A 25,217-nucleotide genomic window follows, 5' to 3' on the forward strand; every position below is an offset into this window, starting at 1 on the left:
TCGAAAACCTCAGCCGAAAGCACGTCCTTCTCAATATAATACCGAGTTATGTCCCTCCGCATCTCCCACTTTTTCATTGATGACCTCACCTCTGCGAGATTTAGTCCTTTCACAATATTTACCAAGTCCGTCTTTGTGGCATCCTCTAGCCAAAAGTCGGGTTTTGTGCAAATTCGTCTACGTCCATCTTTGCTGGTTTCCCGTCTGGTTACCCGCGCAACCAGATCCAAGTCTGGACTTAAAAGCCCGATTCACTGGCCCTCCAATTTGGTATCAAATCTCGAGACAAGGCCCCAAGTTGTTACGAACGCCCTAACTGGGTGTCTTACCAGCAAAGACAGGAGTATCCGTTGGAGTCTGATGTATTTATTAGTAAAAATACACAAAAATAATATCAATGCAAATATACAGATAATATACATCATCAATACTAAACCTAAAAGTGCGGGTATAATAATAATCAATAAGAAATAAGCTCTATCGTTGCCTAGGGGATAATGAATAGTCTGATGGAGTTATAAAGTTCAGTTCAGTTCATGCAGGCTGCAGTAGTTGTTGGTGGCTGTGTTGCAATTGTTGGAGAGAGAGAGAGAGAACAGCTATTGACTTGCCAACTTTCCTTTACGATCTTGATCCGTTGATGTGTTGTTGTTGTGGCCATTCACTTATGACCCCTTCGTCCTTTAGCTGGACCGTTCTTCCGTGGAGGACTTGTCACCCAGGCAAGGGTGGACACACACACAAGCCCCCACCGGTCTCGTAGCGTCTCTCCTGGTGCGTCTGAGGGGTGTTTCCCCAGACCTCACTTTTATCCCCACTCACGGGGTCTCAGGTGTCAACCAGGTTGAGGTTATGCAACCCATCAAACCAGCCCTCTCTGGTTGCCCCCTGAGCGGTTTCAATGAATAGAACAGTACCTAGTACACAAACCTTCTCCAAAAGACAATAGCAGTAATCAATGGTTCTGTTCTCTTTTGTTAGCTGGAGACATTCCACTTTGTGTATCTCTGAGTTGTCTCTCTCTCATTAACTGACATGAGCTTTTTATCAATAACAACTGTCTTGGCAGCTTTCCTGTGTCTCTTTCATCTCCCTTGATAACAGCATCGGAATAGTAGCGATTTGCGATTCTCCAAAAGGTGGGAGGGGGCGGGGGCGATTCTGTACCCTTCTGCCCATCAGAGTTGCTCCTCATTCGTAACAATTGCAAGGGACAATATTGGTTCCCTGGAAGATCAGAATGGTGATCTACATGTGGAGCCAAGAAAGATGGGGAGACCTTAAACAGATTTTTTTGAATCTGTATTTACTCGGGAGATGGACACATGGTCTATAGAAGTGAGGCAAAGGAGCAGTGAGGACTCTCTATAGATTACAGAGGAGGAGTTGTTTGCTATCTTGAGGCAGATTAGAGTGGACAAATCTCCAGGGCCTGACAAGATGGGTGTTTTTATGTTCTACTTTTTGATGACTCTGTTGGAATGGTGTGAGAGTTAAAGGGGAAACTGCAGGTTCTGGTATTCTCATGTACTTGCTACAGACGTTTTGGTTTGGGAGCTGGTGTAGTCTGTGTGAATGACTGAACTGCATTTGTAGGTGGTGCATCTAGTTGTTTCATTGATAATGGGAATTGAACCACAACCAGCAGGAACAGGACATCTGCCAATGATTGCCATAAATCTCTCCGCAATCTGTACTCATATTGAAAATAAGTACAGAGAATGGTAGAAATCCTCAGCAGGTCAAGCAGCGTTTGTGGAGAGAGGAACAGAAAATCTTCATAAACAGGAGCAGGAGTTGACACTCGGGCCCTCATACTGTTTGTCAGACCATAGCTGATTTTTTTACCTCACATTCCCACACAAATCCCTTTCTCCCTTGATTCCCTCAATATTCGGAAACCTATCAATCTCTGTCCTTAAGACTGAGTTTCTACAGCCCTTTGTGTTAGCAATCTCCAAATAGTCAGCACCCTTGGAAATATCACCCCCACCCTTAACAAATCTGTAGGTATCGAGATCACCTTTAAAAGGGAAGGATGAGGCTAAGGGAACCAAATGTCAAATTGCAAGTTTGTCAAAATACAAACCTGGTTGGAGTTGTGAGAAGGATGCAAAAAAAACTCAATGTATGGGCAACAACATTTCAGATTGAACATAACGTGGGAAAATGTCCACTTTGGTTCACAAAATTTAAAAGCAGAGCTTTTTTTAAGTGGGGTTACGTTGGATGTTCCAGTGGGACTCAGTGAGTGTCCTTCATTCGTCGTTGTAACAAGTGGGTTTGGGAAACAATTAAGGGCACAGCAGCTGGTTGCCTTTATTGTTATAGGACTATCAGAATATATCTCTTGATTAACACAAGAGATTCTGCTGATGCTGGAAGTCTTGAGCAAAACCCACAAAATGCTGGAGGACCTCAGCAAATCACACAGCATCTGTGGAGGAGAATGAATTGTTGACATTGCAGGCTGTGACCCTTCACAATGACTGGAAAGGAAGGCGGCAGAAGCCTCTTCCACTGCCATGACCAAACACAGGTTGGAGGAGCAACATCTTATATTCTGTCTTGGTAGCCTCCAAGCTGATGATAAGAACATTGATTTCTCTAACTTCTGGTAATTTCTCCCAATCCTCCTCCTCTTTTTTCCATTCTCCATTCTGGTTAACCTCTCACCCGTTCTCTGTTCAAAGTGTATTTATTATCAAAGTGCATATATCTCACCATACACAACCCTGAGATTTGTTTTCTTGTGGGCATACTCAGCAAATCCGAGAAACATAGAGTCAATGAAAGACACAACCCAACAGGACGGACGAACAACCAAAGTGCAGAAGACCACAAACTACGAGAAAAATAATAATAAATAAATAAGCAATAAATATTGAGAACATGAGATGAGGAGTCCTTGAAAATGAGTCCATAGGTTGAAAGAACAGTTCAGAGATGGGGGCAAATGAAGTTATCCCCACTAGTTCAAGAGCTGATGGCTGAGGGATAAAAACTGTTCCTGAACCTGATGGTGTGGATCCTGTATCTTCTGGTGGCAGCAGTGACCTGGGAGGTGAGGGTCCATGATGATGGATGCTGCTGCCCAGCGACAGCACTCCTCGTAGATGAGGGCTTTACCTGTGATGGACTGAGCTGTATCCACCACTTAGTGTAGGATTTTCCATTCAAGGGCATTGATGTTTCCATACCAGGCTCTAAAACAACTGATCAATATGTTTTAGATGTCATGCCAAATCTTCACAAAGTTCTAAGGAAGTAGAAATACTGCTGTGCTTTCTTCATGCTAGGTCCAGGAAAAATCCTCTGAAATTATAACACCAGGGAATTTAAAGTTCCTGATCCTCTCCACCTCTGATCCCCCAATGAGGACTGGCTTACAGACCTCCAGTTTCCTTCTCCTGAGGTCAATAATCAGCTCCATGGTCTTGTTCACATTGACTGAGAAGTTGTTACTGTGACACCACTCAGCCAGATTTTCAATCTCCCTCCTATATGCTGAATCATCACTACCTTTGATTCCACCAACAATCATGGTGTCATCAGCAAAATAGAAATGGTATTGGAGCTGTACTTAGACACGCAGTCATAAGTGTAATGCAAGTAGAGCAGTGTCTATGCACACAGCCTTGTGGTGTACCAGTGCTAATGGAGATCATGGAGGAGATGTTGCCAATCCGAACTGACTGGGGTCTGCAAGTGAGAAAATTGAGGTTCCAATTGCACAAGGAGGTATTGAAGCCAAGGTCTTGAAACTGGGTGATTAGTTTTGTGCAGAGGATAGTATTGAATGCCAAGCTGGAGTCAATGAAGAACACCCTGAAGTATGTACCTTTGCTGTCCAGATGTTCCAGGGCTGAGTGAAGAGCTAAAGAAATGGCATCCACAGTAGGCAAACTGGAGTGGATCCAAGTCACTTCTCAGGCAGGAGTTGATGTGTTTAATTCCCAATCTCTCTAAGCAATTCATCTTCTTGGATGTAAGTGCTACTGGATGATCGTCATCGAGGCAGGTTACCACGTTCTTCTTAGGCAGTGGTATATGTGAAGCAGCTGGATACCTCAGACTGTCGAAGCAAGAAGTTAAAGATATCGGTCAATACACCAGCAAATGTTCTCTTTCCTTTACCTGCCCACCACCTCCCTCTGGTGCCCCTCCCCCTTCCCCTTCTTCCATGGTCCTCTGTTCTCTCCTATTGGATTCCTTCTTCTTCAGCCCTTTACCTCTTCACCCACCATTTCTAAGCTTCTTACTTCATATCCATTCCCCCAACCTTTCTCCTCACCTGGCTTCACCTATCACCCGCCAGCTTATTCTCCTTTCATTCCCCCCCACCCCCACTTTCTTATTCAAGCTTCTGCCCCCATCCTTTTCAGTCCTGACGAAGATTCACTGACTGAAACATCAACTCTTTATTCTCCTCCATAAGTGATTGGTGACTTGCAGAATTCTGCCAGCATTTTGTCTGTATTACACTTGGTTGATGTTTCCCTGGCCTGAGCTGTCTAGAGAAAATGTTTCAACGGGCCTGAGGTGGGGAAACGTTTCTCCACCCAGGGTGTGCTGACTCCTTGGAAGGTCTGTGAGAATTCAGTTTTTACCAAACAGGTCTCTGAATATCAGGGGAACTGAGACAGTGCAGGAAATGTAGATAAGCCATGATGAAGGGCAGACATTGGAGGTGCTGGCATCAGGAGTGCAAAATGAGCTGCTGGAGGAGCTCAGAAGGGCGGACAGTTTCTGTGCAAGGAAACAGACAGCTGACATTTCAGGATGAGACCTTTCATCCGAACTGAAAGATAAAAGGTGACTGTATAAAGAAGTAAGGGGAGAGGACAGAGTGAGAGCTGAAAGGTGATAGGTTTGCAGATGAAGGGAGGGAGAGTGGGAATAGTGATGGAGACTGGGAGGCAATAGATTCATTTGTTCATTATCTGCCTTGTTGTCTGATGTAGGTCATCATGGCTGATTCTTCTTGGTAATTTTTCTACAGAAGCAGTTTGCCATCGATCTTTACAAGATGGGTGACCCCAGCCATTATCAATACCCTTTCGAGATTGTCTGCCTGGTGTCAGTGGTGGCATAACCAGGGCTAATGATATGCAGATTTGCACCAGCTGCTCATGCGACCATCCATCGCCTGCTCCCTTGGCTTTACGTGTCCCTGATTGGGGGGGGGGTACTACACCTTGCCCAAGGGTGACCTGCTGATTAGTGGAGGGAGGGAGCATCCTTTGGTAGAGCTGTATGTCCATCCACACCCCAATAATAGATTGAGGCAAAGAATGACTGAACATGTTGGAATTTGGATAGCAGAGGAGAGTGGAGAGTGAGGTAGGGAACAGTGGGAGAAGTGTACGTGTAATGGGCAGGTGGAGACGAGGGAAACAGGGTGATTGTGGGCTGGGGCATGTGAAGGAGGTATTGAGTAGACCAGGAGCGAGCAGCTCACCCCCCACATTCTCATTCAATGTGCATGGCATTGGGTTGCAGTTGCAGGTGGAATACGAGATGCTGAACCTGTAGTTTACATTTTGGCCTTAGTGGAGGGGGCAGAGGACAGGCACCTTGGTGTTGGAATGGAGCTAAAGTGGCCAGAGATCATGGCAGACAGAGTGTAGGTGATCAGCAAAGTGGCTACCCAATCTGAATGATTGTGAGGGAGGAGCAAGTGTTTGGCCAGGGGGGCACAGAGAGAGTAGCCCCTATGGAAAGCAGGGAGGGGGAGGTGGATAGTGCTGCTGTAACTGTGCTGGTGGTGGTGGGGGGTGAAAGCTGAGAACTCTATCCCCTCTGTAAAGAGAAGGGGCTTGAGAGCAGGTGCAGGAAACGGAGGAGGTCGCCATGAGTGCTCCATTAACCACTGTGGCCTACAACAGATTGAGGGACCGAATGATCTCCTTCTGCTTCTATTAGGCTCTTATGACCTTTCATCAGAACTGAACGTAGACGCACACGGTAGATTATCATCGAAGAGTGTGTGAGTTTAGTCCTATAGGTTATATTCCTGGGGGGGGGGAGCGACCAGAGGGTGTGGCACTGGGAGGGGCGTGGATCTGCCCCCCGTGGAGCGGAGGGGCTGCTTCGCCCGCACCCTAGTCCCGGGAGTTGACTAACTTTCCCAGAGTTTCGGCGAGCGTTCCGCAGTCTCTCTTTCGGGAAAGTGAGTACTGTTCCCCGCAGGTAACCGTCGGCTTCCCTGGGAGCCGCCCGGACTTTGGCTGTGGCCGCGGGCGGGGGGAGGGAGGGAGGCGGCGACAAGGGCAGGTGAAGTGCGGAGATGCCCGAGTTCGTCAGCGTCGGGGGCCGGCTCTATAGCATGAGCAATACAGATGGAAAAGCCCCTGCGCTCCGGGTCGGCGGCATTCACAGACGGAGGAAGGTAGGAAGGAGGAGGCGAGCCGAGTGGTTTGGGGGTTTTGGTCCGTGGGGCGGAGACACCTTCCCGGGGTTTGGGTGTAGTTCTTGGAGCCTGGACTCCGTGGAGGGCAGAGGAACTGCTCGGGTCCAGGTTGTGGAGGGGGAAAGATCTGCATCCTACCCCAGCGCGGATTGTCGGCGATTAACTTCACCCGTGCCCCCCGGGACCGGATACCCCTTCCCGGAGTGTTGACGGCACCCCGTGGGTGAGAAACGCTCCCAACCACGTGGAACACGGAGGGTAAGGTCCTGGATGACACCGGGACTACGACTCAACCTGTGACTGCAGGGACTTTCAGGTCGGAGAGAGGGGATGAGGAATGGGTGTGGGATCTCTTTTCCTGGGCTCAGGCAATGGGGTGGGGATGAGGTTCTTTAAGCGACAAGCGCCAGGAACCAGTGGTGTGAATGCATTTGAGTGAACTAAGCCTGACGCCTGGTTCATAGAGTTGTATAGCAGGGAAACACGCCCTTCGGCCCATCTGCTCCATTCCAACCAGATGTCCTCTCCCAGCTAGTCCAATTTGCCTTAGTTTGGCCATCTAAACCTTCACTTGCTCCATCAATGAAATGTTCCTGCAATCTATGGACACCCTTTCAAGCGCTCTTTGTTTCATGTTCTCAACATTTATTCCTTATTTATTATTATTTCTTTCTGTATTTGCACCATTGTCTTTTGCATGCTGGTTGAATGGCCAAGTTGTTGCAGTCTTTCATTGATCCTACTAGTTATTATTCTATTATGGATTTATTGAGAAATTAACCTCGTATGTGGTGACATAAATGTATTTGATAATAAATTTGCTTTGAACTTTGAAACTTTTCTAAACCGATGACTGTCTTTTCAAAGTTGTTATTGTACCTGCCCCAGCCACTTCCTCTGGTAGCTGATACCACCCCTTAAGTAAAGAAAAGTTGTCCCTCAAGGGCCTGGGTTGGTTGGCTGATGATGGTATTAGTACATTACCCACAGGATGGACTCCTGCTGTAGCATTCTCTGATCATTTTTGTCATCTGCTCAGTTGGCTGTGGTTTCTGGGCACAAACAACTGCTGTGCCCACAGAACATTTTAGCTGGGTGGAAGGGGGCCACTGGTGCCAGGAACCCTGGCTCTTGGTGACATTGGTTAATGGTTAAGTAATGCTCAGGATGTCACAGGAGTTCAAGTTCAGCTGATCAGGAGAGAAACTGTTGATGTCTGCGAGCTGAGGGAAGTTATACATCTAATGTGTTTTAATTGGCAGTGAAGGGGGAGGGATAGAGAAAAGTGAGGGTGGAGACTGGATGACACACAAGTGGCTGCGTCAGACAAGCCGGGCGAGTGAAGATTTGTTCAGTGCAGCTTCTCTCGGGAGATGTCAGCAGAAGGTGAATGAATTCTGATCAAGAGAGTGCAGAAAAACTGGTGGAGTTGTAAAACGCTGGAAATATTCGGCAAGCCAGACAGCATCAGTGAAGAGAGAAATAAAGTAATGTTTCAGGTTAGTAATCTACCTTCAGATTGGGCCAGTTCTGACACAAACTGGAAAGTCTGTGGATTATCTGTGAGTAGAAAGGTTGGTTATAGAGCTTCATGTTGAGTCCTGGGGGGTGAATTAGTTTAATGTAAAAAGGTACAGTGAAAAGCTTGTCTGTAAACTGTTCGTACAGATCAATTGATTACAGAGTGCTTCGAGGTAGTGTAGGAGATCACAATAATGTGTAGAAGCTACAGAGAACGTGCAGTCCAGTAACAAGTTCCTCACAACTTGCGTTACATTTCATTGCAGCAATGTTAGATATCAAGAACAGAGAGATCAGAATGCGAGGGGAATGCAGAATTAGAGTGTCAGGCAACTGGAGCTCGGTCTGGATTAAACGGAAGTATTCTGGAGAACAGACACCCAATCTCCTCTACATCAGTGAAACGAACTGAGCGCAGTCACTAAATTGTATGAAGGAATGGAAGGTGGGAAAATGGCTTCTCCTGGGGTTGAATGTGGAAGTGCCGATAGATAAGGTGTGTTTGCTGAAGATGGAGGACAGGACCAGAGGGAATGCCAGAGGAAGGGCAGTGAAATGTGTCCAGTGAGTGGAATCTTGTTGAAGGTGGCAGAGCTTACAGAAGGTTATGTGGACACTGGTGGAGTAGTAGGTAAGAACAAGGGGGCCTTATTCTTGTTCCAGCCTGTAAGAAGGGGTGAAAACAGAAATTGTAGGGAAGCGATAATTCTAGCAGAGAGCAGGTAGGAGTTAAGGAGTAAGGTAAACCTCAGGATCACTGATGAATGGAAGGAAGCCGGGTGCAAGTCCAGATAGCTATGGACTGGATAATCATTGTTAACTGTCCCCTGAGTTGGAGGTACAGAAATCGTAAATGGGAAGAGTCAAAAATCAGAATCGGTTTTATTCTCGGACTGCCAGTGAGGTGATCTGTTGTGATGTGAAACTTTACACAGTACAGTGCAGAGGGATAAAGTTAGTATAAATTACAAAACTGAATAAATACTGCAAAAGAAGAATAACAGAATAGTAATCATGGGCTGTTCGGAAATCTATTGGCAGAAGAAAAGCTGTCCCTGAATTGTTGCATGTAGGTCTTCAGGTGGTAGTAATGAGAAGAGGACATATCCCAGATGGTGAGGATCCGTAGTGATGGGTGTTGCCTTCTCGAGATGTCCTGGACAGTGGGAAGGTTGTGCCTGTGATGCAGCTGGCTGAAACTACGACCCTCTGCAGCCTCTGGCAACCTTGGGCATTGGAGCCTTAATAGCCCTGTGCAAGCAGTCAGAATCCTCTACAGTGTGCACCTGTACATATTAGTGAGCGGGTACAGGGTTGAAACTTTGAGTTCAGCTGCTGATATAGTCAGCAGTGTAAAGGGCCAGGCCAGAGTTAGACTGAAATGGACCATTGCTGAAATGTGTGGAGTAAATGTTTTTACACAGAACGGTAGGTAGATAGATATCTGATGGATAGGGGAATCAAGGGATATGGGGACAAGGCAGGGACTGGGTATTGATAGTGAATGATCAGCCATGGTCTCAGAATGGCGGTGCAGACTCGAGGGGCCGAATGGTCTACTTCTGCACCTATTGTCTATTGACTCTGGAAGAGGTGCTGATGGAAGCAGATGTGATGGAGGCTCTTTGATGGGGACATGAATGTGCTGAGTATGAAGAAATATGGACCATGTGTAGACAGAAGGGATTTGTGTAATTAGGCATCAGTAGCTTAATATCCTCTAATTAGCACAATATTGTGGTGTGAAGGGTCTGTTCCTGTCCTCCTCCTGTAACACAAAAAGACAGACGAGGCTTAGCTTGGCCCACGTGACTTCCCAGAGCCGCACCTTTGACCTGGTGTGAGGGAATGATGAAGAAAAAGTTGTTCAACGTGAGACTGAATTTTTCTCTCTGGGGCTTTGGAGATTGAGAGGAAACCTCAAAGAACTGATAAAGTTCTGAGAGGCAGAGGCGAGGTAAATAGTTGAGTCTTTTTCCCAAGATGGAAATGTCAGGTAACAAAGGTGGGGGGCGGGGAGTTTAGAGACTTGCAAGGCACTTACTTTTTTTACAAAGGGTGATAGGTGCGGAGAACATTCTGCCAGGAGAGGTGGTGGAAGCTAATGCACCAGGGATGTTTCAGAGGCATTTAGACAGGCAAATGAAGAGGTAGAGATCAGTTTAGTTTGGCAATATGTTCCCGTTCTGTACTTGGCTTCATTCAGCCAGGAGGGAGCGTGGTGGCAAAAATTGGACATGTGCTGAAGGACTCGCAGGCTGTGCGGGTGTGGGGTGGAGGTGGATGTGAGGGTAAAGTGAGCTATTTGGGATGAGGGAACTAAAGTGTCGTGGATATACATGAAGCGGACTGGACTGGGGAGAGGAGTAGGGTGAAGGAGGTGGTGAAGTAAGGCCCTGCATTTGTACGGGGCCCTGGTGAGACCACACCTGGAATATTGTGTACAGTTTTGGTCTCCAGGGTTAAGGAAGGACATCCTGGCAATTGAGGAAGTGCAGCGTAGATTCACTAGGTTGATTCCTGGGATGGCAGGGCTGTCTTACGCAGAGAGATTGGAGAGATTGGGCTTGTACACGCTGGAATTGAGGAGATTGAGAGGGGATCTGATTGAAACGTTTAAGATAATTAAAGGATTTGATAGGATTGAGGCAGGAAATATGTTCCAGATGTTGGGAGAGTCCAGTACCAGAGGGCATGGATTGAGAATAAGAGGTCAGTTATTTAAAACAGAGTTGAGGAAGAACTTCTTCTCCCAGAGAGTTGTGGAGGTGTGGAATGCACTGCCTCGGAAGACGGTGGAGGCCAATTCTCTGGATGCTTTCAAGAAGGAGCTGGATAGATATCTGATGGATAGGGGAATCAAGGGATATGGGGACAAGGCAGGGACTGGGTATTGATAGTGAATGATCAGCCATGATCTCAGAATGGCGGTGCAGACTCGAGGGGCCGAATGGTCTACTTCTGCACCTATTGTCTATTGTCTAAGACAAGTTGATGTTGTGAGCTCATTGGAACAGAGCTGCTTGGGGAGGGTGAGGAGCTGTGGTGAAGATCTCCAGAGAGGAAAAGAGTTGGTGGCTGGGAGACAACGTTCAGTGGTGGGGTTGTGGTCTAGCAGAAGGTGTTGGTAGTTTGCCGGGTAACAGCAGTATCGCCAGTATGAGCAGGTCATGCGCTAACATAAAGGCAGCAAGGCAGCGTAGTGGAAGGCGCAGCGCTTTCCAGTACCAGCAACCTGAGTTCGATTCCTCTCACTGCCCCGTGACAATGCGGGCTTCCTGCTGGTGCTTTGAGGTCCTCCCATATTCCAAAGACTGGTAGGTTGATAGATTAATTGGTCATGGCAAATTGTCCCGTGAATAGTCTATAGTTAAATTGGGGGGTTGCTGAAGGATGGGGCTTGAAAGGCTGAAAGAGCCTACCCTGAACTGTATAAGTAAATGGATATGAATCAAGGTGACAGGAAGCTGCTCCATCTGATTTGAACCCAACTCCTCTCCTATTTCCCTCAGCACCCCTTGTCTCTCTCAGCACACTTGCTCATAGATAGTCAAGAATTCTGCTTTCACCGCCCTTTAGAGAACTTTCAAATGCACACGGCCCTCATCTCATGTCTGGCCACTGACTGTCGAACAGCAGAACAGGCTGGCGTGATAAACCTGGAGGAATACTAGGGAGGCTTCAGGGCCACACAGATCAGCTGAGTCAGAGGGTTAAGGTGGAGAAATGTGAAGCTGTCCACTTCCATGGGCAACATGGAAGAATGTAAATTCTGAGAGATGTCTCTGTGTATAACAGAGAGGAACAGGATTGCCCATCTTGTCCACCCATTTACACCAATCCCACATTAACCCCATTTCTTTCATTCTCCCCTACTTTCCCATCAACCCTCACCCACGAGGAGCAATTTACAATGGCCAATTTAACTTCCCGACCTGGGGTGTGGAGAGATCCCCACATCACAGGAAGTACATGCAAGCTCCACACAGAGGTCGGATCTGAACCTGGGACCCTGCTGGCTTTGGCAGTCTGCTGCCTTCCACCTCTTTGAAATGCAACATTGAGAGGGATCAGCAAAGTAGTTCAGAGGGCAAATGGCCTGTCCCCTGCAGCAGGGAGAGTTTGAAGGTAGCAGTAAGGAAGTCTCATTACATTAATATGCAACCTATACCTGGAGCATTGTCTACAGTCCTGGTCATCTGACCTCGAAAAGAAAGCTCTTGCTATAGACAAGAGTACAGGAGGCTACTGGGGGTGGCAGATCTGTGACTGAGAAGATGGGGACTGTGCTGTCTGGAGCCTGGGCAAATGACAGGAAATCTCATGAAAATGTACACTTTGTAAACTCTGCAGTGAGGAGTTTTTCCCCAGGGTGAGGCTGCTGGGGGCTCTCTGAATGCTGGGTCTCCTACTGGGCTGTGGAGATAGTGACTGGGTTCATGCAAAGCTGGGATCTGTAGAGTACTGGGCAGGACCATGGTGCTGAGGCCAAAGATTAGTCTTGATCTCAGTGAATGATGCAGCAGATACAGAGGACCATATGTCTTGTTTCTGCAGCTTGCCCATGATTCGAAGCAAATCAAATCAAGTTTAATTATCATTCAAACCATACATGGATAGTTAAAAGAGGCACTGTTTCCCTGGGGCTCAGATGCATAAATACATGTGAGAGAGAGGGAGAGGGAGAGGGAACATTATTACACAAGAAAACACATGTATGATCCAAGTCTCTGAGCCACACACAAATTGATGTCCAGCTCCCAGCAATCCAGCCTGTCGTTCCACAGGTCAATCACTGGAGGGCAGCACTGATGAGAGAGGCCAGCTCCCAACTGAGCACGGATGCCAGCACACCACCTCTAGTGTCTTCTCACCTGGACTGCAGCAACAGGCAACCCCGAGGCCTAAGGCCTAGCCTTCGCCTCAACTGAGGCCACGCTGCTGTCTCATCGCCTGTCTCCCCACCAAGCAAGGGAAACAGGCCCACGGCATCTTGATTCTCCATGAAGGAAATGTCTCCATGCTCACCCTACTAGATTCCCTGGGGTCTTTTATGATTCATTCAAATTTCCTTTCATTCTACTGAACTATATTGGGCATAAACATTGATCTGTTGGCTGACCAACATTCCCTTAAAGACAATCCAACCATTAGTCTGGTGGACCTCCTGTGAACCATTTCCAGCACATTTTCCAACCTTTCCTTAAATAAATGGACCAGCACTGTGCTCAATACTCCAGTATTTGTCTCACCAATAATTTACCCATTTTAATATTCGTTCTCCCCACAACAGGCAACAAAAATAGCTTTGCTAATTACTTGTACTGCACTTTAGTCTTTGGTGAGTTAATCACTAGGCCCCTCAAAATCCTTTTGCAATTTCTGATCATTTAAATAGTGCGTTTATATAATTACATTGTTAATGGACAATTTCACATTTTCCCCATTGCCTTCTCATCTAATCTATTTGTATCCCTCTGTAGCCTCCTTGTGTCTTAACAACTTAGTTCTCCCGCCTAATTCTTAGCATCGAATTTAGTAACTGGACCCACAGTGCTTTCATTGAATACCCTCAGCACTGTTTCAACTTGCCATGCAAAGCTCCGCTTCTAACAGCTCTCTGCTTTATGTTGGCCAGTGACTTGCTCTGCATGCCACCAGGTTGCCCCCTCCATTGGTTTCTCCAATAACCTTTGATGTGGCCCTTTTATCAAATACCTCTGGAAGTCCAAGTTCGCTGCATCCACTGTTTCTCTGTAACTACTGTGTGTGTGTTTCTTCAAAGCACTTCAACTTACTGGTCAACATGACTTCCCTTTCACAAGTCATTTGCCCAATTATTTTTACTTTTTCTGTGACCTGCTATGAACTCTAATAAAAACTTCTGATATTTTCCGTATGATAGATGTTACGTGAACTCCTCTTTGTCTCCTCCCTTAATTAATGCTTACCATTTGTCCATTTGTGTTGACGCATGGCCTAGTGGGCAAGGCATCAGACTAGTAACCTGAAGGTCACTGGTTCGAGCCTCAGCTGAGGCAGCGTGTTTGTGTCCTTGAGCAAGGCACTTAACAACACATTGCTCTGCGACGACACTGGTGCCAAGCTGCTTGGGTCCTAGTGCCCTTCCCTTGGACAACATCGGTGGCGTGGAGAGGGGAAGCCCTGCAGCTTGGGCAACTGCCGGTCTCCTGTACAACCCTGCCCAGGCCTGCGCCCTGGAAACTCTAGGCGCAGATCCTTGGTCTCTTGAGACCAATGGATGCCACCACATTTGTCCATCTAGTAGAGAACTCTGGAAAATGAAAACCAACATATGTGCCATCTCATTGGCCTATTCCTAAGATCTGAGAGTGAACTCTGTTAGGGGTTAACAGCCCAGAGTTCCACCAATTTGCTCATCTACTCATTGTAATTTTCCTGAGCTCCTCCTTGCCTTCCATTTTCCAACTGCAACTACAGGATTTCTGAAACCTTCTTTGGATATTGTGAAGGTGAAGACTGAGCAGAGCCTTTTTAGTTCATTTGTCACCTCCTTTTAATGTCATTAAATTCCCTGACTTGCTTTTCAGAGGACTAATGCCCCCTCTGCCCCTCATACCTGGATACAGGTTGCTCTAACTGATTTTGATTTAACATTCCCTTCCTCACTGACTAGCAGAGTCCTCCAGGGTATAAGTTCAAGCAGGCGGCATCTTGTTCACGTGCTAAAGCTCTGTCTGTCTGCTGCTCCTTGTACAGCACCTGGAAGAAGGAAACAGAGGAAGTCTTCATCCTAGGGTGCTCTTTAGCTCTGGGTGTTGTGGGTGATTTTTCCTTAACAGGTACATTACTGTTTCTACTTTCATTGTATCATTCAGTATTCTGCTGACATCAGTGAGGAATGGTTATCCGAGGCTTTGCTTGGGAAATGTTTGAGATTGTTTTAAGGATAATCCTCCCAAGCTCAGGAAGATTCTGGGCCATTAAAGGAATTATTTATGTTAGAGGAGTCACTGACAGCTTTAATGGCGGAGCAGATTCGATGGGCCGAATGGTCTAATTCTACTCCTGTGTCTTATTTTCTTAAGTGCCAATTGTCTGCCTTGTCTCCATGTTCTTGTCTAACCCCAGACACTGGCGTGTGAGTGGATTAGGATTGTCTTCTCTCAATTGTGGCATCTTTCTTGCTGTTAGTGGAAGTCAGTTACTGTAGAACCATTGTCTCAGTGCCAGAGACCTGGGTTTGATCCTGATCTTCGCGGATGTCTGTGTGGAGTTTACATGTGACCGTGTGTGCTTTCCCCAAGTTTCACTATTTCCTCCTCTTTTTTCCAAACGCTACCATATGTTGGGGAGTGGTAGAATGTGAGAGGAGTTTTCGGGAATGTGAGGAAAAAAGGTTACAGGGAAAATTAGTGAAGGGATAGGATAAATTTGATGGGCTGAAAAGCCTTCAAAACTGTGAGGAGACACAGAAATGAGGTGTTCAGCCTCTCACTTCTTCTGTTTCTGGTGGAACTGTGAACGAGCAGAGTCACAGGTCCTGGAGCAGAAATCATCACACACAATGGGGAGGGGAGGGTGGTGCCTGCTGCTTTCTCATTGGAGAACACCAGACTGTGTGCCAAAACTAGAGGGCATGGGCGTAGGACAAGGGATAAGTGTTTTACAGTGAATCCGAAGATCAGCTCTTCACCCAGTGGACAGTTGGAATCGGCACTGCCTTGCCTGAGCGGGTGGTGGTGGTGGAGGAGGAGATTCTCACAGCAGTTGTGAAGTAACCGGACAAGTACTGGACAGGCTTGGTAGGTTATCGACCAAGTGCTGAGAAATGATGTGTTAGAGCAGATGGGAACGTAATGGTTGGCATGGAGCTGGCAGGCTGAAGATGTGAATGTATCTGTGATGTGTGATCCTATTGTGCCAGAGATCCCCAGGATCATCTCCTGGGCTGAACCCTCAGTCCCAGCAGAGTGTGGAAAGAAACTTGACAACACATAAAATGCTGGAGCAACTCAGCAATTCAGGCAGCATCTTTGGAGGGAAATAAACTGTCAAAGCTAAGTTCAGTTCTAGTGTGTCATTCAACCATAGAAATAAACACAGGCAAACAAAGTGTTCCAGGCCAAGCTGCAAAGTACAGTAGCAACAGTCACACACACAGCACAAGGCACATGCAATTACATAGTCACAAAATAATGATGGGAACCTATCCAAGTCCCAGAGTGTCGTGGCCCGTGGATTGATGGTGTATGGAGCCTGGTTTCTGCAAGAACTCGCAGCAGTTCTTCATCTTGCACCTGCACAGCTACAGACACGCACAGTCCAGCTTCGGTTGTCTGGGCTTCCGGCCAACTATTCACTCCCTTCCATACATCTGCCAGACCTGCTGGCTTCCTCCAGCACTTTTATCTCGTGTGTGGTGCTTAAAATTTCCAGCACCGCAGACTCTATTGTGCCTTTGAAGAAAGAAACTTGCCCAACTTCAGTGGTTGATAAGTTGATGGAGAAGATCCTGAGAGGCAGGATTTATGAACATTTGGCGAGGCATTATTTGATTAGGAATAGTCAGCATGGCTTTGTCAAGGGCAGGTCATGCCTTACAAGCCTGATTGAATTTTTTGAGGATGTGACTAAACACATTGATGAAGGTAGAGCAGTAGATGCAGTGTACATGGATTTCAGCAAGGCATTTGATAAGGTACCCCATGCAAGGCTTATTGAGAAAGTAAGGAGTCATGGGATCCAAGTGGACATTGCTGTGTGGATCCAGAACTGGCTTGCCCACAGAAGGCAAAGAGTTGTTGTAGACGAGTCATATTCTGCATGGAGGGTGGTGACCAGTGGAGTGCCTCAGAGATCTGTTCTGGGACCCCTACTCTCTGTGATTTTTATAAATGACCTGGATGAGAAAGTGAAGGGATGGGACCCTGGTCAGACACCACTTGGAGTACTGTGCTCAGTTCTGGTTGCCTCACTACAGGAGGGATGTAGAAACCATAGAAAGGGTGCAGAGGAGATTTACAAGGATGTTGCCTGGATTGGGGAGCATGCCTTATGAGAATAGGTTGAGTGAACTCGGCCTTTTCTCCTTGGAGCGATGGAGGATGAGAGGTGACCTGATAGAGGTGTATAAGATGATGAGAGGCATTGATCATGTGGATAGTCAGTGGCTTTTTCCCAGGGCTGAAATTGCTAGCACGAAAGGACACAGTTTTAAGGTGCTTGGAAGTAGGTACAGAGGAGATGTCAGGGGTAAGTATTTTTTGCAGAGAATGGTGAGTGCGCGGAATGGGCTGTCAGCGACGGTGGTGGAGGCGGATACGATAGGGTCTTTTAAGAGTCTCCTGGACAGATACATGGAGCTCAGAAAAATAGAAGGCTATAGGTAACCCTAGGTAATTTCTTTCTTTTTTTTATTAGTTTTTTTATACATTTTCTACATAACTACAGATAAAAAACACCCAGATCAAAATGAACATTGATGCAGTGCAAAAATAAACATACAATAATAATATGATACAAAGAAAGATAATTGAAAAAGCACCCAAATTGAAGACAAGTAAAATTAGTATCCTCCCCAAGCCCTGCAACACAAAAAAACTCCAGACCAACCACAACACAATATAGAGAATATAAATCAGGACAATCAAACCCCCAAAGCTGTAAATACACTTAGCAACAGAAGATAATAATGCCTACGACCAAAAGAAAAAAGGAGCTGAAAGCAAGGGACCGAAAAAAAACCTTAGTTAAGAGGAAGGTTATGAAAGTACTCAATAAAAGGTCCCCAGACCTTATGGAACTTTAAATCCGAATTGAGAACTGAATACTGAATTTTTTCAAGGTCCAAGCAGGCCATAATATCATTAAGCCATTGAGCATGCGTGGGCGGGGCAACATCTCTCCATCTAAGGAGGATTAAACGTCTAGCCAGGAGAGAGACAAAAGATAATATTCGACACTTAGTCGAACTCAGACGTAAATCTGTCTCACCCCAGAAACCGAACAAAGCAATTAAAGGGTTTGGTTCTAGGTGGTGATTCAGAATATACGATAACGTTATGAAGACATCTTTCCAAAATTTCTCCAAGCTAGGACAAAACCAGTACATATGAGTGAGAGAGGCCTCGCCCCTTTTGCATTTATCACAAAGCGGACTAATGTTAGGGTAAAATCAAGATAATTTAGATTTAGACATATGAATAATCTTAAACTGTGAAAGGCAATGGCGAGCACAAAGAGAGGTTGAATTAACCGATTTAAGAATCGAGTCCCAAGTCTCATCAGATAAGGAGGTATTTAAATCATGCTCCCATGCCATTTTAATTTTATCCACAGGGGCCCGTCGTAAGGCTGCTAATTTATCTCAAATAAATGATATTAAACCTTTACCTAGTGGATTAGTGGAAAGAAATAAGTCCATAACATTTTTCTCAGGCATTTCAGGGAAGTTAGGAATTAAAGGAGTAATAAAGTGTCTAATTTGGAGATATCTAAAAAAATGAGCATTGGGCAGATTGAACTTAGCAGAGAGCTGTTGAAAAGAAGCGAAGCAATTATCAATAAAAAGATCTTCAAAATGTCTAATGCCCTTCCTATACCAATCATGGAATGCTGAGTCATACGTAGTAGGTAAAAAAAGGTGATATGTAAGATAGGGCTAGAAACGGAAAAACCATGGAAACCATAAAATTTCCTCAACTGAGCCCATATACGCAAAGTGTGTCTAACTAGAGGATTAGCTATTAATCTGGACAAACTACTAGGGTGTACAGAGCCAAGAAGTGCAGAGATAGATAAATCTTTAGTGGAGCTCAACTCCATTGCCACCCAATTAGGGCACTCGGGTTGGCCATGGAAAAAAGACCAAAAGGTAGCACAACGTATATTGGCTGCCCAATAATATAAACGCAAGTTAGGTAAAGCCATGCCACCCTCTTTTTTAGGTTTTTGGAGATAAATTCTATTAATTCTAGAGCACTTATTCTTCCACAGATATGACAAAATAATAGAGTCTAAGGAATCAAAAAAAGATTTAGGAATAAAAATTGGGATTGATTGAAATAAATATAAAAGTTTAGGGAGAACATACATTTTAACAACATTAATACAACCTACCAAAGACATAGATAGAGGTGACCATTGTAACCGACTCTGTTTTATAGTATATGAAAGATTGGCAAAATTTTCACGAAAGAGATCTTTAAACTTCCTTGAGACTGTAATCCCAAGATAACTAAATTGATTATGAACTACTTTAAAAGGGAGATCACGAAATGCTAATTCTTGTGCTTCTTTATTAATTGGGAAAAGTTCGCTCTTATGTAAATTAAGTTTATAGCCAGAGATCTGGCTAAACTGGTCAAGAAGTGAAAACATTGGAGGTAAGGATGTAGACGGATTTGAAAGAAAAAGTAATAAGTCATCAGCATAAAGAGAAACTTTATGCTCAACACCCCCTCTCCAAATCCTGGTCAATTCAGGACAATTTTGAAATGCTGTTGCCAAAGGTTCTGTAGCCAAATCAAAGAGAAAGGGACTTAAAGGGCATCCCTGACGGGTGCCACGTTTGAGGTTAAATAACTGGGATTTCTGAAAATTAGTTAAAACAGAGGCAGTAGGACACAAATACAGCAATTTGATCCAAGAGATAAAACTTTGACTGAAGTCAAATTTTTCTAAAACTGCAAAAAGGTAGTTCCACTCTATACGATCAAATGCTTTCTCCGCATCGAGGGAAATAACACATTCAGGAATCCCAGTTGGAGGTGAATATAAAATGTTAAATAAACGCCGAATGTTAAAAAAAGGAAGACGGTTTTTAATAAAACCAGTTTGGTCATCAGAAATAATAGAGGGATAACAGTTTCTAATCTATAAGCCAAAACTTTAGCCAAGATTTTAACATCAACATTAAGCAAAGAAATCGGCCTATATGAGGAACACTCTGTTGGGTCTTTACCCTTTTCTAATAAAAGAATAATAGATGCCTCATTAAAAGAGGGTGGCAATTTGCCGTAATTAAATGAGTCAGATAATACTGAGAGTAACTGAGGAGAAAGAAGTGAAGAGAATGATTTATAAAATTCTACGGGAAACCCATCAGGTCCAGGAGATGTCCCTGAGGACAATGCAGAAATTGCAAAAGATATTTCTTCTGATGATATAGGCGCATTAAGTTTGGCTTTAAAATCAGATGAAAGCGAAGGAATATTCAGATTATTTAAAAAATTATCAACAAAGATATTGTCATTCAAAGATTCAGAGGAATAAAGTCGAGAATAGAAATTTTTAAATGCGTCATTTATTTCTAAATGATCCAATGTAAAGTCTCCGTTCTCCTTCCGAATCTTTGTAATATGTTGTTTGGCTTTGGAATGTCTCAGCTGATTGGCTAGAAATTTACCAGATTTGTCACCATGAATATAAAAGCGACTCTTACTTTCTAGAAGTTGGCGTTCGACAGGTTGAGTAGACAGAAGATTAAATTTAGTTTGAAGTTTACACGCTTCTTCTATAGTTCAGGATTCTTAGTTTGAGCATACAGTTGATCCAATTCTTTAATCTGATTAATGAGGTCTAATTGATCTGCACAGGACTTTCTATTAAGATTTGCTGTATAGGAGATTATTTGACCCCTCAAATATGCTTTCATGGCATCCCAGACAATCTGGGATGACACTTCAGGTGATGTATTGGTGTTAAAATAAAAGGTTACCTGATCCTTAATAAATTTTAGAAAATCATCATCCGATAATAAAGTCGAATCAAACCGCCAGTGTTTATTCCTCTGAGGGAGACCAGGAAAGTTTAAAGACAGAGTAATTGGGGCATGGTTAGAAATCAGTATACTCTGATAATCACAAGAATAGACAAATGGAATGAGTTGGTTATTGAGTAAGAAGTAGTCAATTCTAGTAAAGGTATGGTGAACATGTGGAAAAAAAAGAATAATCTCTCAGTAGGATGAAGGAAATGCCATCTATCAGAGATACCATAATTAGAGAGAAACGATTGGATAGCTAAGGCAGATTTAGTAGGTGATCTAGTAACAGAGGACAATCGATCCAGATTAGGATCTAACCAGCAATTGAAGTCACCACCCAGTATAAGAGAGTATGAGTTTAAGTCTGGTAGTGAGGAAAAAAAACGTTCAAAAAAATTAACATCAAAATTGGGGGCATACAGGTTTGCTAGTACAACTTTAGTATTATATAGTTTACCAGAAACAATAATAAAACAGCCATTTGTATCAGCTATCTTATTATCGAGTTCAAAAGGAATATTTGAGTTAATAAGGATGGAGACCCCCCCCCACCCCACCCAGCTTTGGTGGCGAAGGATGAATGAAAATGCTGACTCACCCACTTTGACAGAAGCCGGGAGTTATCAAAACAACAAATATGAGTTTCTTGAAGGAAAGCAATGTCAGCTTTGAGTTGTTTTATATGTGAGATCTTCCTTCTTTTAACAGGATGATTCAATTCCTTTACATTCCAGCTCACAAATTTAAGTGTACTAGCCATTATCAATTGTTAGTGCATAGAAGGCAGCAGGCATATAAAAAGTCAAGCAGTACAATAACAGTCTGGGAGCAAAAATGTAAACATAGATTCGTAGAATCAAAACATAAGCATGTCCTGAGTAACAAAAGAAAGCAAAAGAAACAGTGAATGGTGTTAGAACTGGAGAATCCACCCCACCCTCGCAACCCAAAACTAGATGGCTACCAAAAAATGCAGCTATCTCCACCAAAAAAATTAACCCAAATATGACTTCCAGTTCTGTGTCATTAACAACAGTTCCGTATAAATACTATAGCAAATGGTAACTAGTTTATGCACTAGAAAACATAATTACAAATAGGAACGACTTCAGCAGAAGTATAAAACTTAATACAAAGAAAATCAGAAGAAAACCAAAACTAACCTACCCGCAAAAAATTATAGAAGATTAAAAGAAAAAAAAAGGGAGGGAGAAAAGGGGGAAATTATAGATTCGAGGAGAGTACTTATCAACCATTTTAGAAGGTCAGGCCGGTTCTGAAGAAGACGAGGTGGCCGGAAGACTTCCAACAAATGCCTCAGCCTCCTTCATGGACTTAAACCACTTTTATTCTCCAGTAGTAAGCATAATTCGGAAGTCGGCTGGATTTCGAAGGGAGGGTCTAAGTCCACGATCAAAAAGCACTTTCATTACACCTTTAAACTCAGCACGCATCTTCAGAACCTGGGGGGCAAAATCCTCCACAAAATGAATGACCGTATTTTGAAAAGCAAAAGTACCTCTGCGGTGTGCCTCCATAATCAAACGGTTTTTCACCTGGTATTGATGAAAGCACAAATTTACCGGCCGTGGACAGGAACCCAGAATTGTGCGGGGAACGTAGATCCTGTGTGCCCTTTCAAGCTCAGGTGGATTCGGAAGAAATTCTTTCCCAAAAATCTCACAGAGGAAATCGGGAAAAAAATTTCACGAGAGAACCCTGTTCGGTGGCCTCTGGCAAACCAAGAATTCGTAGATTGCTACGTCTGCTCCGGTTTTCAAGATCCACCATTTTGGAAAAAAGGTTACAATTCTTCTCCTCTAGACTGGAGCAGAAAGTTTCAAGGTATTGAACACTGTGTAAATCTTCAGAAGTCGAGTCCATGCGAGATAAATGTTCAGCATGTTCGTCCACTCTAGCGTTGATCCGATCCAATTTGACATTCAGCTGGTTGAAAGAAGTTCTAAATTCCTTTAAAGTATCTTCTTGATGCTGTTCCAAAGCAGCGAGAATATCAGTCGGCAAAGCCGTAGTTTTCTTTTTCCCAGTTTTAGTACTTTTTTGGTAGACATTATAAGATAGATGTGTTTGCAGGCAGGTAAAAGAGACCTAATAAAATACCTAACTAAGGTTTAAGAATGGAGACATATAGTGCAAAGATAGGGAGAATGATGGAGCAAAAGTTTGGAGCAGCTAAACAATCGCCATCTTACCGGAAGTCCCCCGGTAATTTCTAAGGTAAGGACATGTTAGGCACAACTTTGTGGGCCGAAGGGCCTGTATTATGCTGTAGGTTTTCTATGTTTCTATATGTAAAGAGCCAGTGACAAACCTGAGAGGTCACAGTCCTTTAGATTCCAGGAAATGTGGTCACTTTTATAATGCGAGAAATGGGTCAACAGTCTGACAGTACTGTGGCATTTAACTAATCTGTTTCACTAATCTACAGACTCACTTTCAAGGACTCTTTACAACTTATCTTCTCAGTGTTATTTTTGACTTGCACATTGGTGTCTGTCAGACTTTGCCTGTGTACATATAACTTTTCATAAAATTCTATTATATTTCTTTGTCTCTTGTAAATGTCAGAAAGGGCAACATATACATAAGGAAATTACTTGGAACTTTGACATTTCTTGGATAGGGCACTTTTCAGCTCTCCGAAATAATTTGATGGAATTGGCAAAGGAGGGCAGGCAGGGCCTCCCAGTGCAAAAGGTCTGAGTTTTGCACACACGTTCCATGTTTGGTTCTAAAAACAAGCAGTGGCTGGGATGAATACACAGCCCCAGGTGCTTGGGGTTTTGACATATTTGCCACCTACTGATGTTGAGACTGATTTCATGTTGCTGGGTTCATGGCCAGGATTTATCAAGTGTGGCATTTGTCTGAGTGGAGTCATTGGGGAAGTGCAATAACAAGCCTTGTATACTTTGTCACCACTTCGCAGAGAATGCAGCAGGCAGGCTGCTCAGTGAGGTGAGGGGCACTCTCAGCAGCCTCCACCAGGATGACGGGCATCAGACACAGGCCAGTCCTTTGTCACAGAGTTGGAGCCCACAGTCCTGGATTGTAGTCACCATGTAATCAGTGGACTTTTCGTAACTGCCCCCAGCAAGAGCAAGATCTCTGTGCAGTCAACAGCACAGTCAGTATCATTGTGAACCGCTGTGTTCAGAATAATGTTTTGCATACCCCGGGGATGGGTGCCTGCTGATCTGATCCACTTGTCATGGTTTAGGTTAGAATATAGGCGCAATGAAACGGAGTGGTTGTCATGTAAGATTATCGACTGATACTGAACGTTTGTTTACTTGGTAGTGAGAAAACTTCAAAAAGAGAATAGCTGTTAGTTGACTTGTACTGTGTATTAGTAATTTGAAATTGAGTATAGCAGAGAGAATAGATGGAGGTGCTTACATACTTGCAGATACTTGGGTACAATCACTTTATGGTAGATCAAGTCTTAGTTCCAGTGGAAATTGATGCTTGTAAACCTGAATAATTGAATATCTAAATTCAGGTTTATAAGGGATACAGAGGAAATAGATTGTTGTGATTCCATGTGGGAATTGCTAGACACCAGAATATGCTTCCAGGCAGACACATCAGGACTTAATCTTTGTACCTTGGAGAACTCATCTCAAGGTTAGTGTCTGAGAAGGAAATCAGGTTCTTTAGCCAACCTGCTCTAAGATGCCCATAGAAACTAATCTCAAATGCCCGTGTTTGGCCTGTATCTCTCTGAACCTTTCCATCTGCTTAAATGTGGATGAAACAGTATGGAGGGGGTTGTCCGTGCCGTCAGTTCCAGGTGGTTGGCCCTGCTTGTTGGCAGTGGTCAGAGAGAGGAGGTTGTGGCTCTGAGCTGGGAGATTCAGGTTGCCCCATGTCACGATGCCTCACCCTCAGCCTTTCAACTTCTCTGACTGGTATGTGGCACTTGCTGGCTGTATCAGTAAGAACAGTGAAAGTAGAGGAGTGGCTAATTTGCCTGAAAATGTACAAGGTCGATGTGACTGGAACAGATGGTGCGACCACGTGGCTGTTTCCTGCTTGAGTTCTTTTTCTTTTCCAATCTTTTTATTATTTTTAATAATATGAACAAAATACAATTGATGTATTAATAAAGGGATTACAAATATACACATTCCCATTGCACATGAAAGAATACGTAAGCAATGATTACAGTATAAATGAGTATTCCCAAAACATGAACAATGCAGTATATATATGAACAAGGTAAATCTAGATATTTCATAATATATAATATTAAAAAAAACAGAAAAAAGAAAAGAAAAAAAATGATATGCAAAAATAACTAAACTACTAATCTAAAAGCTAATAAAGAAGAAAAAAAGCAGAAAAAGAAAAAGAAAAACTAGAAAAAGAAAAAAAAGGCTGTTTATAATATCTCACAAGAATACATAATCATCAGTGTCGTCATCTCCGATCCTCTCAACATAAATAAGATTAAAGCTGGAAAAACAAATAGGTTTGGAACAGGGTCATATTACATCTTATGAAAATATT

At 44.1% G+C, this 25,217-nt stretch overlaps 1 protein-coding gene across 6 annotated transcripts in view; it reads left to right on the forward strand.

The window, feature by feature from the left end:
• Positions 1–6,055: 6,055 nt before the first annotated feature.
• Positions 6,056–25,217, forward strand: part of itgb4 (integrin, beta 4) — a 161,602-nt gene continuing 142,440 nt past the window's right edge. For 3 of the 6 annotated variants that reach the window (XM_059948935.1, XM_059948936.1, XM_059948940.1), the window contains exon 1: positions 6,262–6,391. In XM_059948935.1, the coding sequence (XP_059804918.1) occupies positions 6,290–6,391 (102 nt within the window). In that variant the 5' untranslated portion in view covers positions 6,262–6,289. Of the gene's footprint in view, positions 6,173–6,261; positions 6,392–7,887; positions 7,912–14,687; positions 14,758–25,217 lie in introns of those variants that run through there. The other 3 variants (XM_059948938.1, XM_059948937.1, XM_059948939.1) reach the window with 3 other exon arrangements.

Source organism: Hypanus sabinus, chromosome 23, assembly GCF_030144855.1.
Source record: "Hypanus sabinus isolate sHypSab1 chromosome 23, sHypSab1.hap1, whole genome shotgun sequence".
Classification (NCBI taxonomy): Eukaryota; Metazoa; Chordata; class Chondrichthyes; order Myliobatiformes; family Dasyatidae; genus Hypanus; species Hypanus sabinus.